General features: G+C 37.3%; 2 protein-coding genes across 4 annotated transcripts; one reads left to right on the plus strand and one right to left on the minus strand.

The window, feature by feature from the left end:
- Window positions 1-1,108: 1,108 nt before the first annotated feature.
- LOC18439462 (copper-transporting ATPase PAA2, chloroplastic) lies at window positions 1,109-12,365 on the plus strand. Of its 3 annotated transcripts, none has more exons than XM_088864227.1 (17): window positions 1,109-1,815; window positions 2,278-2,355; window positions 2,580-2,677; window positions 2,784-2,837; window positions 3,111-3,204; window positions 3,466-3,630; window positions 4,331-4,441; window positions 5,073-5,141; window positions 7,252-7,361; window positions 7,806-7,911; window positions 8,623-8,689; window positions 9,162-9,241; window positions 9,606-10,060; window positions 10,370-10,544; window positions 10,728-10,859; window positions 11,149-11,299; window positions 12,007-12,365. In XM_088864227.1, exons 4-17 carry the CDS (start codon window positions 2,830-2,832, stop codon window positions 12,117-12,119), a joined length of 1,836 nt encoding a protein of 611 aa, XP_088720353.1. In that variant the 5' UTR covers window positions 1,109-1,815; window positions 2,278-2,355; window positions 2,580-2,677; window positions 2,784-2,829; the 3' UTR covers window positions 12,120-12,365. The 3 variants fall into 3 exon arrangements, 2 of the variants coding, with proteins under 2 accessions (XP_088720353.1, XP_006849689.2); XM_006849626.4 differs by having other exon boundaries at window positions 3,118-3,204; XR_016053732.1 differs by lacking the exons at window positions 9,162-9,241; window positions 9,606-10,060; window positions 10,370-10,544; ... (1 more) ...; window positions 11,149-11,299; window positions 12,007-12,365 and having other exon boundaries at window positions 3,118-3,204; window positions 7,806-8,028; window positions 8,623-8,686.
- Window positions 12,366-14,022: 1,657 nt separating this feature from the next.
- Window positions 14,023-14,902, minus strand: LOC18439461 (Putative membrane lipoprotein). The gene has a single exon (XM_006849625.4). It carries the CDS (start codon window positions 14,811-14,813, stop codon window positions 14,187-14,189), a length of 627 nt encoding a protein of 208 aa, XP_006849688.2. The 5' UTR covers window positions 14,814-14,902; the 3' UTR covers window positions 14,023-14,186.
- Between the last annotated feature and the right edge of the window lie 1,498 nt (window positions 14,903-16,400).

Consider the following 16,400-nt stretch of genomic DNA (forward strand, 5'->3'; position numbering starts at 1 on the left):
TGGGAAAATTTTCAAATAATGGCAATCGTAAGGTATATACACGTAAATTTCTCTATTATATTATTAAAATTTAAAATAAAAATCAATTTTCTTTTTATGTGCACCCTAACTAACTTGTTGGGCCAAGTCTACATCACTTGGGAACCCAATCGGGTTGGGGTCCGGACCTAACCCATGAACACATGTGCTCCCAAGATTGGGGTGGCAAACTGGCAATGGATTCGGACCCCACTTAGGACCCAAGGTTAGACCTGATCCAGATCCAAATTTTGGACCCAAACGTTATTTGGATCTAAGTTTGGGTTTGGTACTATTTTTAAATCCCAATATATTTAAATACATAGATATTTTAATTTTTGGATCAGGACCAGGTTTGGATCCCGCACTATATTTCAGATCGGAATCCGGGTCCAAATTCGATGAATTATAATCCAATCGAGTCCATTCTGAATGGAGGGTTAAGCTTGTCCCAATCACAATGTCGCATCTCTACCTTATTTTATGTTATTTTTTTTCTATAAACTATTTTGACACCAAATTTTGCACGTCCATTCTTCTATTAAACTCGTATTAGCTAAAAATATAAAAACAATATTTCCAATAAAATAAAATAATCAAAATACCTTTAAAAGTTTTAAAAGGTATTTTGGTCATTATATTTTATTGAAAAAATAATTTTAATATTTTTTATAGGTGTGCCCCAATGAAAAGATGGCACGTACCAAATTTCATATTCATAAAATTTGTATAAAAAAATAAAAATAAAATACTTTGAGATGTCAGATCTAAGATCAAACGGTAAATAGCTCTCTTGATCAAAATTGAGCGGCTGAATGGTAAAGTAAGTAAATATCTTCTAAGATCTTCTAAGCCGTAAAAGAAGTATAGAAACCTAACCGGCTAAGGAGCACACAGTCCTTTGGGAATTCTATTCTCCGCACAAACCCTTCAGCATTTTAAGTTTTAGCACCATTATCGTAATTTCCAATGACACAGGGGCAAATTTGTAACTTTACCGTACACCAATCCTCGACCTTAAATTTTCATTCATCTAAAAATAAAATAAAAATTTCACTAGTACTTAAAGACCATTTTAATCTCCCTTTTTAAACATTTTATGGATATTATTCAAATGCTATTTTCTCAGTTTCAGTGAAAACTGAGCTCCCGCCATGGCTGCACCGCTCCTTGTCTGTAACCACTTGTTCCCCCCTTCTTTTCCAATCCCCCTCGGAAAACCCCTAATTTCTCACAATACCGGAATTCATTCTCCTCATCTCTTCTCTTTCCCTTTCCTCTTCCATAAGAGTTTTCACCTGAAAATCCCCAAATTTCACAGGAAAGCCCTGAGAACTTATCCTGTAAATTCTCTGGAGACCAAAACCCTAGAATTGAAGCCTCAGCTCCTTGAAGTTCAGGGCATGATGTGTGGTGCCTGTGTGTCGAGGGTCAAAACAATTTTGCTTTCCGACGAGAGGGTGGAATCGGTTGCAGTGAATTTGGTAACAGAGACAGTGGCCGTGAGGTTAAGGAGAGGAGAGAGAAGAGAAACCCCAGAGTTGGGGGAAACCCTGGAAATGTTGGCAGAGGAACTGGGTTTGAGGTTAAGTGAGTGTGGGTTTCCTTCTAAAAGGAGGGATTTGAATTTGGGGTTAGGGCAAAACGTGAGGAAATGGAGAGATGTGGTGGAGAAGAAGGAGGCTTCTCTTGTTAAGAGTAGGGTAAAGGTGGCTTTTGCTTGGGCTTTGGTGGCGCTTTGCTGTGGAACACATGGAGCTCATTCGTTGCACTCAGTTGGGATCCACATTGCTCGTGGTACACAGAGAGAGGCTTGATAATTCGCATCGAGTCCAATGCAGGACCGGCCGACTTTGATCTGCTAAATTAGATTTTAAGAATTTTTGGAAATCTTCTTTATAACTTGCCATAATTTGCCTTAGATTCAGAATTTAAGCAAATTTCAGACAAATATCAAGCAAAATTTGGCCACAATTTGATGAGAAGTTAGTTTGAGGTTAATTGAAAGAAATAAAAGAAGCCCAAAATAAGGAGCAGAAATTGAATGGTTATTGATTTCACTTTCTCATATCCCCATTTCGGCTTAAGCCTCTTGTAAAATCTATATTTGGCTGAATTCTCTGAAATAATGGCTATTTTTGGAGAAATAATAGTTTTTTTTTTTTTTATCATATGTAATTTATTTTTAGCTTATTTTAATGCGCTTCATTTTGGGAAGACTATCTTACTGTGTAGCATTTTAATTGCACTGTGATATAGGGTGGTTTTGGGAACTTTTAGAGAATTCATTTGTCAAATGTGGGATGGCATCGATCGCTCTATTTGGCCCTGGTAGAGGTAATTAAGACTTAGTTCTATGACATATCATTTTGTTCTTAGTTTTTCCCTTTTATGATTTTTTTCGCTGACCACTGAATTCATCTTTGGTACTAAAATAGTTAAGGGGTTCTCAGTTATTCAGCACTTCAAAATGAATTTTAGTGCTATTTTGATGTTTTTATTTTTAGTTTTCTATCCTTTGGACTCTTATACATGTTGAATCTTCTGTCTTTTTATTGCAGAATTGCTTTTAGATGGCCTTGGAGCATTTGCAAAGCGATCCCCTAATATGAATTCTCTCGTGGGATTCGGATCCCTTGCTGCATTCATTATAAGTGCAGTGAGTGAATTTTGACAGTTAAATGATGACTTCATGAGTATTAATATTCCATATGATTTGTTACTTCGTCACACAGATTTGATGATACTTATGTTATTTGCCTTAGGTGTCTCTGTTGAACCCTGGGCTTCAATGGGACGCATCGTTCTTTGATGAACCGGTGATTTACCAAGTCTCACTCTAGCTGCTTTTTACGGGTCTAATCATGACCCTTGGTAGATTACCTCCAATAATTTTTTGGCATTATAGAAGTGTCTTAGCACTAAAGGGCATGGATCGTTGCAATAGAGATATCTTGCTGAAACTCATGTGTTCGAATTAATCGAAGTCTTAGTCTTAAATTTGGTGTCTTAATGTTTTCTACCACATCTAAAGTTTCTACCAATACTAAAATTAACAGTAGTGTTTCTTACCCGATTTCTTATTTTTGTAGTATCCAGGTCATGCTTCTTGGATTTGTACTTCTTGGACGATCTTTAGAAGAAAAAGCAAGGCTTGAAGCTTCTAGTGATATGAATGAACTTTTGGTATGCTTTGCTATTCCTAAGAAGTGACATTTCTTATTCACCCCAATGTCATTTGTCAACTTCTTTGGAATACAGACTCATTTCTTGCTCGGTTTTGCAATCTTCTGTGCGATATGTGTCTCCATTTCAATGATTTTGCTAGCTATTTATGTGAAAGTTTTATGAACCTGAATTTATTCTAGCAGTTCGCAAAATGAAGTTAATTGAATTGAATAGTTGATTTTTAGTAGCAGGGAGCTAACTCCATGGAATTTTATGCAGTCTCTGGTATCTTCTCAATCGCGTCTAGTGGTTTCTTCTTCAGAAGGGGATCTTTCTGCTGATAAGGTGCTTAGTGCTGATTCTATCTGCCTTGAAGTCCCGACAGATGATATTCGAGTCGGGGATTCGGTTTTGGTGTTGCCTGGAGAGACTATCCCAATAGATGTGAGTTATTTCAACATAGAGTGTCTTTTCCTGTAGTTTTTATTACTGCACTTTCTAAAAGTCATAGTATATTTTTCCTTTTCAGTTCCATACTATTAGAATGAGAATGTTCTAGTGTGCAGGGTATGAAATACAGACATGTGAAATTTTGTCTTCTCAGTAGTTAGTCCACTACCATGTCCGAGATCTTTAGTTTCATCATCACATTGATTCTAAGTTCTAAATTATGATGTTATATTACAGTAAACTTTAATGCAACAGTGTTTATTAGTTTTTAGGGTATGATATACATAATTTTCTGATAACTTAGATTTCAATGGAATATATGTCGTTTGCCCATGTGATACCAACCTACTATTTGTCCCGAACATTAGGAGCTGTGCTTGTTGGTTAAAGGGAATAAGTTATTATTTTGAAAGTTCAGGAAATAGATGACTTGCATTCTGGAATACTGGTGAAGTGGTAAAACTGAGCAGATTGCCTTCTCTTTTTTAGAAGGTGTTCTCCTTTTGTTCAAGATGTACCTTTATGATGGGATTATCAAATGATATGAACTTTGTAAGACTCGGTTAAAAGATTCAATGTTTTTTGATAGTTAAAAAATATCAAGATCCTTTTGCACTGATAGTTGTTGGGAAGCTCCATTTCAAGTTTTACCATAATTGAGTTGAATTTGACTACTTTTCATTAATCTGTTCAGGGGAGAGTTCTTGCAGGACGAAGTTTGGTAGATGAATCTATGCTCACAGGCGAGTCCCTTCCTGTACTAAAAGAAAGTGGTCTTACTGTTTCAGCTGGAACAATAAATTGGGTATGTTCCTGTTCTGATTGTTTCCATGTTAACTGGTGCTCTAGGACATAGATGTATCAACTAATGCGATCCATGTCTGGTTTTCTCTAGATATCCTGTCTTTTGTATAGTTGAAGATATTCTTATTGGACGCACAAATGTCTTAATTTTTTTGTCTGATACTGGGACTGGTAGACAACAAAATTTCTGTAAAACCAATAGCTTGGAATGGAAATATTTGACTGTTAAGATATTTTACTTGGTTGTGTATACACCTTCGTCTTCTGTTCTATATTAAAGATATGGTTTTATTTTGGTTCATCAGAAAAAGTAGCATTGTTAGAATCTTTCGAAAATAGTAAATGAAAAGTAGCTATTTAGTATCCTGAAATGGAGTTCTCTTGTGAAGTTCACTGATATCAACCTAACTGCTTTGTTGTTCTCCTGTTACATACTTTTCAATTAGGATTTTATGGAAGTTGTTTTACAACTTTATGAGATATTATGTATGATTTGGATGTGAATTTTTTTCTAATATTATGCTTAGAGAGACATGAAGTATCTTGTGCCTTTTGAGGATGTCTTGTGAGATATAAATCGGAAAGTGGTGAACCTAATTCCCATCTTTCCTATTTGCTTTTAACTTTTTCAGGATGGTCCATTGAAAATAGAAGCCTCCACTGCTGGATCCATGTCTACAATTGCCAAGATTATTCACATGGTCAGTTATGTGCCTTTTATGTAGTTTAGTTACTTTACTTTATTAGTATATATGCCCAGTAGCGTACCTCCTAGATGTTTAGGGTCTTCTTGGTTTCTAGATATGTCGTAATTCCTTTTGTCTGATGCCCTTTTGGCCTTTTTATCTATAAAATAATTGGATCCAGTTTTCGCTTTTCATTATAGCTTTGATTGAACTTCTCTATTAATGCCATAGTAGGAACCTGAGCATTGGTATCATGTACTGCTTGCTGATAATCGTGTAAGTGCTGGTAAAGACATATATCCCTGTCAAGTCTGTTTAGTTAATATTTTACCTTATTTTATAGTTCCTATGAATATTTGAAGTTTTTGATATTCATTGTAAGAAAGAAAATTATCTAGCAGCTACCGTGTTCGCTAAGAGCTGCTGCTTCAGCTTGCAACGTCCACCACTGAACAACATGAATAATCACAAATGTTTATTCAGATTGCTGTTATGAGCCTTTGTATTTAACTTTCCAAATATAAGTACTGAGCCTTTGTGTTTGTTGTAACAGGCTTTTGGTTTGTGTTGTTTTCTTTTAGTAATTATCCTTTTGTTTTGTTTTAGTGTGATGTATATTGATGTGTAGGCTGGGTGAGTTTGAAATAGGTCTTTGTCATTTGACTCAAGAGAGAGTCATGGTGTGTTCATGTTGAACAACAAAATTCTAGACATTTTTTCAGTCATAAGTTTACATTGATTATGTAATTTCAGGACAACACTAGACCATGAAGCATGCAGTGGTGAAATTTTGTTTACAGGAAATATTTGGTAGGACTTTGGTCTGATTCAAATAATCAGTAAATCACAATTTTCAAACAGAGAGTAAAGAACAGGCGAATCATGTCCTGTTCTCGATGTGATGAACCCTATTAAAAGAATGTCGTATGGAAGTTTTTAAGTACTGATGTGCTCCCATCTTCGTGGTGCTTTTCTTGACCATTGTTGCTTTATTCTGCTCTGCTGCATTTCAATCTTCAGGCTTTGTGCCTTGTAAATACTGTTATGAAGTCCATTGGTAGATATGAAAGCAGTGTGCCAACTCAGCTGGGTTACTCAGCTCGGGGTGGTACTGAGGCGAGTTGTACCCAGTGCCTTGGTACAACTCCTCTAATTAATAAAAGGGCGGCATCAGCCCCCTTATTTCATATCCATCTCTCTCTAAAAAGGGGAGCACCACCGCCCTTTCAATTCTCTACCAGGCAGGGCCCTTGCTCGCTCTCCTCTTTTCTCGCTGTCCCTCCCTCTCTCTCTCTCTCTCTCTCTCTCTTTCCTCCTCCCTTCTTCCCTCTCCCTACTCTCTCTCAAAAAGGAGGCAGAAAAATCTGCCCTTGTGATCATCCCTCTCTTAAACGGGGTCGACATCCACCCGTTGTTTCTCATTTCTCTCTTGTAAAGAGAAATGGAAACACAGACATAGAGAGATGCAGTGGGTGGTGGGTGAGGCAGTTGGCACAACACACATGTATGCACGCACGCACGCACACACACACACACGAGTGGTGGAGGGAAAGAGATGCAGTGGAAAGAGAGATCCGAATAGAGGAAAAGATCAGGAGAGAGATGCAGTGGTGCAGAGAGATTAGGAAACAGAGAGATGCGGTGGTGGAGAAAGATCAGGAAGAGAGATTTGTTAGTTGAGAGAGAGGGGGGGCGGTGGTTGAGTGGGTAGAGAGAGAAAGGCAGTGAGTGGTTGGGTGGGAGAGAGAGAGAGAGAGAGAGTGTGTGAGAGAGAGAGAGACATGTGTGTGAGAGAAGGACTTGCTAATTGGGGAAGAGAGGGTGAGACGTGGCCATGAATGTCCTTCCCTTTGGCTACATGCCCTTTTCCTTCTCTTTTTTGTTTTTCCCATTTCTTTTCTCCCCTTTTTTTTTAATGTGGAACAACTTGGGCACGTTACTCTAACTCGCCCAAGTAACTCGCCTCGGGCTAGGGCCGAGTACCTGGTTTGAGGTGCGTCTTGGAACATTGGATGAAAGAATGAGTTAGTTGGAAGACAAATAAGCTTTAGCAATTTGTAATGACAATTCAAGGTTAGTTTTCTTTCCTTCCCTGTTTTTTGATATATCCTTTTATATCTGACAGGTTGAAGATGCTCAAGGTCGTGAAGCTCCTATTCAAAGGCTGGCTGATTCAATTGCTGGATATTTTGTGTATAGTGTCATGGCATTATCTGCAATGACTTTTTGTTCTTGGTATGTTCATCACGCCTTCCAAAAGTTCCAATAGTATAGAAATAAACTAGCTATATGGACAATTATTGCAGTTTCCAATTGAATTCACACTAAAATTTTATTAGCTTGTACCAGTATTTAAAAAGTTGGACTCAGTTTCCAACTTTCCAGGGCCTGAGTTCAAGTCTCCCAGTCCCACTCAGGTAAGTCTGAGTCAGACTGGGAAATTTTTAGCAAGAAAACACTTTGCAGTATCAAAATGTGGGGAGATTTGGATGATTCCTCGGTATTTTTGTCCCGGAATCACCTGGCTCCTGCACCTAGCCGACTTGGGCAAGTCCCAATTCCACCCGCGATTTGTAAACACTGGCTTATGAAACATGGTTGCGATCTAATTTTCCTATTATCCCCATGCAATGAAAGAATTATTTTCTGTTCTCATTGATGTAAACTCCATACTTTCAGGTATTACATTGGGACACATATCTTTCCAGATGTGTTGCTTAATCATATAGCAGGGTCTGAGGGAAGCTCACTGCTTTTGAGCTTAAAGCTTTCTGTGGATGTACTTGTGAGTATTGCTCAAGAAATAAGCTGGAGTGATAATTGCATTTGCTATGGTGATTTGTGCTAAACAGAGCTGTGCTGCTTTTGATTCAACTTGCAGTTTAGCTTTCAGATTTGCTTGGTTCGTAATTCAACTTGCTTCAGAAGCCTGTCATGAGAAGAAAAGAAAAGAAAAAAAAGAAAAATTTCCTTAAAAGCTTATTTTTGGAGAAAGTTGTATATAAACTGAAGTATAGCCTGGTTTCTTTTTTTTTTTTTTTTTTTTTTTTTTTTTTTTTTTTTTTTTTTTTTTTTTTGAGAAAGTTGTATACAAACTGAAGTATAGCCTGTTGGAAGTGACAAAATATTCTTATATGAATGAAGTGCTTATGGATTTATTCCTGTAACAAATCTAGCAATTAATGGTTTAAGAACAACTACTTATATTGGACAACTGTGAAAGTGAAAAAATAATGCATTTTGAATTTGCTGGGTATTGGCATTCCAATTCCTTTTTCCTGGTGACTTAATAACTTTATCAGCTCTACCATCTTTGTTGAGCAATAAAAAGCAAATGAAAGACAATTTTTTGACTACATGTTCCAAGTTCTTATTTGATTTCTGATTCAAATGACATTACAATGTGTTCCCGTTGTATCGAGTTGCTGGTGATGGATAGGAATTATATAATATTTGGGTAAGAATTATATAATAAATGTAAGCTTCATTTTTTCAGGTTGTTTCTTGCCCTTGTGCTCTTGGCCTTGCTACACCCACAGCCATACTTGTAGGCACCTCCCTTGGTAAGATTTGTACTTTTACCTATTTTACTTATTCCATTTGTTCCTTTCTCACTAATTGAAAGATGAGTATTTCACGTATGTTGCATGATCCTTCACAGTAAACTGTTTCCCAGGTCTTTTAATGGCTTGAAATATTATTGGATGTTTTTCCTTTTGATTCTTTTGGATGTTTCTCCATGATGGTTTGTGCTGATTGGCATTGTACTTATTCAAATCCACCATGTTTTCTTAATCCATTTCTTTAGATCATGCTTTTCTATCCATCCATAAGCCTTTTGTGTTTGGTCATCATTTTTTCATATTAACTAATGAATGATGATGATGATGATGGCATTAAGTAATGATGATATAGGCAAAAGAGAAACTTATGAACAACAAATTAATTGAGCAAAAAAAATCGTACATTTGGATTCTACATTGCCATTTTTCTAGGAAGTTCTAACTTCTCTTTTGATGGCATTGACATGGAAAGGTGCAAAGCAAGGACTTCTCATCAGAGGAGGTGATGTGTTAGAAAGGTTGGCTGGTGTCGATGTTGTTGCTCTAGACAAAGTATTTCTCAATCTTTTGTAGCTTTCTGTTTGTCTATGCAAATATTTTGGTGAACAAAGAATGATTTAGGGAAAATATCAGGACAGTACTTAGAAAATCTGCATAGATCATGCACATTGTCTGGCAACTTGAAATATCAAGACAGTGCTTGGACATCTCAATTTCTTGAAATGACAATTTCACCCTGGTTTGCCACTGGGATATAATGGTCATTTAAAAAATAGACCACAGTCCCAGTTCTCCCCTATTCAATTTCAAGGCCACCTGCAAGATCTATGCAGTTACTCGAAGTGTACTTTCTTTTTAATTTATAATGTAAACTCATTCCATAATTCCCTCCCTTCTTTTTCTTCCTGGTTCTCAGACAGGAACCCTTACAGAAGGAAGGCCAGTTGTTACTTCAGTTGCTTCCTTGAAATACAAAGAAGAAGAGATCATTCGTTTAGCTGCTGCAGTGGAGAAAACAGCTTCACATCCAATTGCCAAAGCTATCGTAAAAAATGCTGAATTCCTAAATCTGGAAATCCCTCTCACTAGAGGGCAGCTTACTGAACCTGGGTTTGGAGCCTTAGCAGAGGTAGAGGGAAAGTTGGTTGCAGTTGGAACAAGGAAATGGGTTCATGAAAGTTTCCAGAAAATAACCAGACAATCTGATTTAAGCGAGCTTGAAAATGGTATAAGAGAGTTGTCACCAAATGGGTCTTCCACATGTTACAACCCCAGTACTGTTGTATATGTTGGGCTACAGGGGGAAGGCATCATAGGTGCAGTTGCCGTGTCAGATACCTTGCGGCGTGATGCCAAATCTATGGTTGGAAGGTAATTTTATTTTCTCCTAACAGTATTTCCTTGCATTAAATAAAATGTATTTGCCTATAATGAAACTTTCTTATTCAAATATGGATTTTTAATGATGGAAAAATTCTAACTTTCTTGTTTTTGTTTAAATTGAATTCTCCAACATGCAAATCCTTTAACTTGATCTGTCTTTGATCTTGTCCAGTTCTGCTATCTTTGTGCCTGAGTTGAATTAAATTTTCAAACCTATTCATCCATGTATGTGTATATGTGCATGAATGCATGCTTGCTTATGTTCAGTCTGCTTACTGATTGCTCTGGTTATGGAAGGCTCCAGCAAATGGGAATCAGGACGATCCTGTTATCTGGTGACAGGGAAGAGGCAGTTGCAAGCGTAGCAAAGATAGTTGGAATAGATAGTGAGAATGTAAATGCTTGCTTGACTCCATCGGAGAAGGCATGTGCTATATCAACTCTGCAAACTCAGGGCCAATGTGTTGCGATGGTAAAGAAAAGATATTCTTAGATCTCAATGCCCACATTCTTTGGTTGAATCTCATGTGCATGTGCTTCTCGTTATGACAACTGGATTGTTGGGCCAATGAAACTTCAATTAATTTTTGTCAAGAAAATGGAGTAAGATATTTAATCTGGGGTATATCCTGTCCCGTGCTTCATTGACTAATAGGTTGGTGATGGCATAAATGATGCACCTTCTTTGGCCACTGCTGACGTTGGTCTTGCAATGCGAATTCAAGATAAAGACAATGCTGCATCTGATGCAGCATCTGTCATTCTCCTCGGTAACAGGCTCTCACAGGTAAAGCATTTGCACCTTTGTGAACTCTTTTATGCCTTGGAAGATCGTTTTCTATGAATTAAATTCTTAGTGCATTTTTTCCTTGGGTGGGTATGTCTTTAAATTTTCTCTGGTGCCTTCAGATTTAGGACTATCAGCCTCTCTACGCTAATGAAATCCATGAAACTAGATCACAAAAAGTTAGCTTCCTTTTCCATGATATTGTAGATGTGTCATTTACTTTCGTTTATCATGAACTGAGCAATTTGTATCTTTTGCCATAAATTTTGAATAATATGTCGCTACAAAGGTGGTAGATGCATTGGACCTTGCGAGAGCAACAATTGGAAAAGTTCGTCAAAACCTGGCATGGGCTGTGCTATACAATATTGTTGCCATTCCTGTTGCAGCTGGGGTGCTACTCCCACATTTTGATTTGGCTATGACACCCTCTCTCTCAGGTTAGTCGAATTTGAAACTATTCATACAATTACGGATAAAAAAGTAGTCAGTATCTTGCTGCTTGCCTGTATGATAAGGGGAACCGGCGTGCAAGTTTTGAACAATTTTTTGCTTTTTATAAAACTAAGACACCAAAACTATAAAGAAGTCAATTTTAGGACTAGAAATAACAGAAATAGCCTGGAATGCCTCCATAAATCAAATGGGTGCTCGAGGATTTTGAAATTGGAGCACCTGCATGCAATATGAAGGTATTTCTGGCCTCATTTTGATAACTTTTCTGAAGGCTATGTGGTTATGAACTGATTTTTGGATTTATTGAGATTATAGAGGCAAAAGAAACCTTCAAGCAAAATCTGCAGTTCTTCACTAATATTATTTGCATTTTGCTTGCACTTATCTCAATGCGAAATAATTAAGGAGACAATATAACGCCATGGATTAGCATGAAAGGAGAAGATCTATAGAGAAACAAAACATAATGAGAAAATTCGAGCATATGCATCATGTTTTTGCTCCTTTTGTTCTAGGTCCACCAAGTAGATCGAAATTGCCCCAAAGCTGGAAAATAGGTTGGAAAATTCAGTGCTTGTAATTATAGGCAGCCTTAAAATGTACTGTTACCTTCAAATTGGCCCTCAACTTAAGCTTGGTTGAAATTCATCAGGATCCATGATATTTTGAACTTTTTGACTTTATTTGGCAGGAGGACTGATGGCATTGAGCTCCATATTGGTTGTGACCAACTCTTTGCTTCTGAGATTTGATGCAAGATTCCAGGGTCAGAAAGGAGTTCGACAATTCGAAAGGAATGTGTAAACCAAATCTCTCTCTCTCTCTCGGAAAGGAGCTAGCCATTCCAAAGGAATTTGTGGACTAAATGAGTTATTCTCTCTCTTCTCTCTCATGTCTGCCATTAGATTATTTATCTCTTTCATGTATGTCATAAGATAAGTCTCTCTTTCTCTCTGTCTCTCTCTCTCTCATGTCTGTCATATTCATGTATGATAACATTCTATTTTTGCCAAAATGATGAATCAAACCAGATCGTATATTGAATTTGCATATTTGTGGATACAAGGCTTTTGACCTATTTGAAACCAAATTTATCTCAGCCAACTAACGTACAACTATTTGAAACCAATTTCGATTTCAAAATGCGTTTTTATTTACATATGGGATGAAACCTTGTCATGCTATTCCATCCCTCCGTAGGCGTTACGTTTCAGTCACTGTATTTCATATTAATAAGTGTTTTTTAAAAAAGGACATGTATGCAATGAGATCATTTATCTTTGGTACATGGTGGTCACAATTGATTTTGACCATTGGATATGCAATTGGATGATTGTATCTATTCCATTGATTAAGCTCAAACTTTAAAAGAAATTTTCTCGAGCTTTGCCCAAGCTATCATATTTGACATCGGATGGATGTAACTAATTGTGATTTTGTATCAAAGGTAAATGATCTCATTGTATACAATCCCTTCTAAAAAGGGATTAGTGGGTGCATCTTTCACTCATTGATCCCCTCAAATTGCCGGATCATTGATCTAAATTCGTTGGTTGGGTGGCTTAGAAAATATTTGAGAAAAAAAAAAAAACCTGAAGTGAGGTTTGTGGCTTATGATTTATTAAGGTATCTAATGAAAACATTAAAAGAGCAAAAGAACAAAAAACGAAATATATAGAAAGGTTGGGGGTTTTCTTTTGGTTGGGGTGGGGGAAGAGGGGGCGAAGGGGAAAATTAGGGGAATATTACTGGTACCGATGCCTTCCTAGAACCGGATTGGTTCCAGTCAATTACTACCTGTGATTTTTTAAATCACTGATATTTAGTAATGAATTGTTATGGGTGATGGTATTAAACGGTCAAAACCCCTTACAGAATCATTTAAAGGGTTAAAAACGTACCATTTAACATTAAGAGGTCAAAACACAATTACCTATGGATTGTGACATTATTTTACCATCCATTTATTGATACATATAAATTATGTGTTAGAAGTCACAAAAAAATATTTGCCTATTAATATTCAAAGGGTGACAAAACAAATTATGGAGTAACAGATGGTCGGTGAAAATGGCAACCATTGTCTCTAAACATTATTCTCCAAACTAATGGAAGTACAAGTCCTTAGCATTCTCCGTATTTTCCTCTGTTTGAACTTGGAATATCCTTGAGTCCTTATAAAGATTATTCTTGATGGCAAGCATCCAAATAATTAACTATGAAGATATCTCTTCTTTGGGCAAAGAAGAAAATTAAGGACTGGGAGTCTCTCTCTCTCCCCCACACACACCCAACAACCGCATAGAAGAAGGCATGGAGAACATGTTCATGGTTGTACTTCTTGAACATTTTTTTAAAAAAAATTAAAAATCTGCCTTATATAGTATGATCCCATGGGAGCCTACTATTTACTAATCCTTGTGGGCAAAAGAGCTACTTGGGCGAATTTTTTCGATGCAATATTTGGGATCCATCCAAGAACCACCATAGTATTTTCCCAAAGAAAAGTTAGATTTTGAATTCTTATGCACTTAGATCTCACTCACCTAAAAATTGGAGGGTCCCTTGTGGAGGCCATTTTCTTTAGGTACATAGACCATGCAATTTGAATTATTATTATTTTTGTTGTAGTGGCTATTTAAGGGTCCACAAAAATACTCCTTACTTTGGTTTTTACCTGAATGAGCAAATGCACAATATGCTCCTATAGGTGCAAAAAATCAATTCACAAATCTTAGTGTACAAAGGGACAAATCATATAAAAATAAAAAACAATAGTAGCTAAACAAGTATTCTATACTTCTCCTACTGCATAGAAGTTCTATACTTAAAATAAATGGAGGTACATTAAAGTGACAATATTTCCCAAGCTCAAGCTTCAAAATCAGGCTTCACCCATTGGCCATACTTATTCTCATTCTTCTCCTCAAACTCTCGCACTCTAACCTCCTCCATGTGAGCCTCTTGAACCATGGCCTCAGCTCTCACATGTGCCACTTTCCTCCCCCTTTTTCTCCCCATTTCCTCTCTCTTGGTCTCAAGCCCCATGAACTCCTTCACAATGCAGCTCTCTATGGCACACATGAGTCCCAACACCACAATTTGGAGCAAAAACACAGATAGGGCAAAACCCACTTGCGCCTTGATCAAGATTTTGACTTCTCTTTGAGTTCTTGGAGATTCAAGGAGCCTTATGCATGTGTTTTTTCTAAGAATGAGCATGAAAATTGAGGACCCTTGTTGGAGGAGAGAGAAGAGGAGGAGGGTGGTGTGAGTGAGAAAGAGGCATTGGTTTAGTTGGGAGTAGAAGCCGAGAAAGGCGGAGACAAGGGAGGAGGCGGAGGCGGCGAAGAAGGCCCAGCCTACAGGGGAGGGGGGCCGGCGTAGGAGGAGGAGGGTGGAGATGGAGGCGGAGGCGGCGAGGATGAGAGAGAGATTTAGGGAGGTGAGGAGGAGGTTGAGGCATGGGAGGGAGCTTCTATGCTTGGAGAAAGCCATTGGAGAGAGAGAGAGTTGCAGGTGAGTATTGGAGAGATGAGAAGGAGGTCAGGAGGTTTAAATAGGAGGGGAAAGTAGGGGCTTGTATCTTTCCTATAACGGCTAGAGAGAGAGAGAGAGAGAGAGGGAGAGCCATTGAGGGGCCTTGTTTTGTCTTAGGTTCATTGGTTGCTTGGGTGTGGGCTCGGCTCACAGCGTGTTTTGCTTTATGCTAGGAGGATCAAATTTTGAATTTCAAAACAACACTAACGTCCCTCTCTCTCTCTTGCTCTCTCTCTCTCTCTCTCTCTCTCTCTCTCTCTCTCTCTCTGTATACTGTTTTTTTAACTTGAGCTGTTATCCACCATCAACGCATGAGCCTTTGGAGCCAAAGAGGGTTTAGATTTTGAATTTGGCAGGGAAGAGGATTTAGATTTTGAATTTAGCAGGGTTTTAATGTTGCCTCCGGATCAGAAATTGTCGATCTAGATTGATCCCAATCAGATTTGGTACGTAGGCATAGTGTTATTCTATTAAAGATGTAGTTTGTATAAGCATGAGGCTCTAAACGATCAAAGTAAGGCACACCTTGACATGGTATGGACAGATGTTATTTTAGTACTGAAAATCATTATGACGGCTTGAAAATTTATCTTTATGTCTAATTATAAAATTTAAAACTTCAAAAATAATGTAAATCGATTGGATCTATTATCATTGAACACTTGATAATCTTGAAAATTGACGATCTACAAAATGCGCTACAAGATGTACTATTTCCAACACTTCAAAATCTATTTTTTATCATGTTTATACCCTTGAGGTCGAAATCATTAATTTGAGGATTTTTAAGCATCGAAATAACCTCTTCTTGGGAATTTTTGAGGTGTGGCTTTTTAGGGCCTCACCCTTATAAAAACTTTTTCCTTCTATTAATCCTTTTTCCAAATTTTTGAGGCTCTCTCACCTCACCCAATGCGATCTATTATTTCCATAATATTTTGAGTTTTCGTTCTCTCTTAGAACGAAAGCTTTGACATAAAATTGAATCAACTTGATGAACTTCTTTTATAAGGTTCGGACTAGCCTAGTTAAAACTTGCTCGACTGGCAGTTGGATCAGGTGGGCCGAAAGTTAAAGGGAAAATAAACTCATAGTTTAAATATGGAATATGTGAAAATATATATAATCTTATTTAATTGATTAAATAAATCAAAACATGTCAAATATTGATTTCGACCATTTTTATTACCAATTCTTTGTTTTTATTAGACCAGCAAAGCATCATTTGGATTTAACTACTCTAAACCCAAGCTATATTCTTTTATGTATATCATACCTTTTCCTTTCCCAAGCTAATTAAATAGAAATAAAATGACCACATTTCCGCTTTGCATTTTAGAAAAATGGATAGGAGACTAAAATAAGGTTTCCCAGTCTTTCATAAAAGCTGCAAACCACCGCCAGGATGGTCAATAATTTTCTGTAGCTTTTGTTGGGAATTGATCGGGTCCAAGTCAATTAAACCCTGACACAAACGACTGGGTCGGGTCGGTTCGGGTCAAGTCTGGCCCTATGAATAATAATAAATGAATTAAATATTTATGT

The sequence above is a fragment of the Amborella trichopoda genome, chromosome 4, assembly GCF_054954075.1.
Source record: "Amborella trichopoda isolate Santa Cruz 75 chromosome 4, AtrichopodaSantaCruz75HAP2 v2.0, whole genome shotgun sequence".
Lineage (NCBI taxonomy): Eukaryota > Viridiplantae > Streptophyta > Magnoliopsida > Amborellales > Amborellaceae > Amborella > Amborella trichopoda.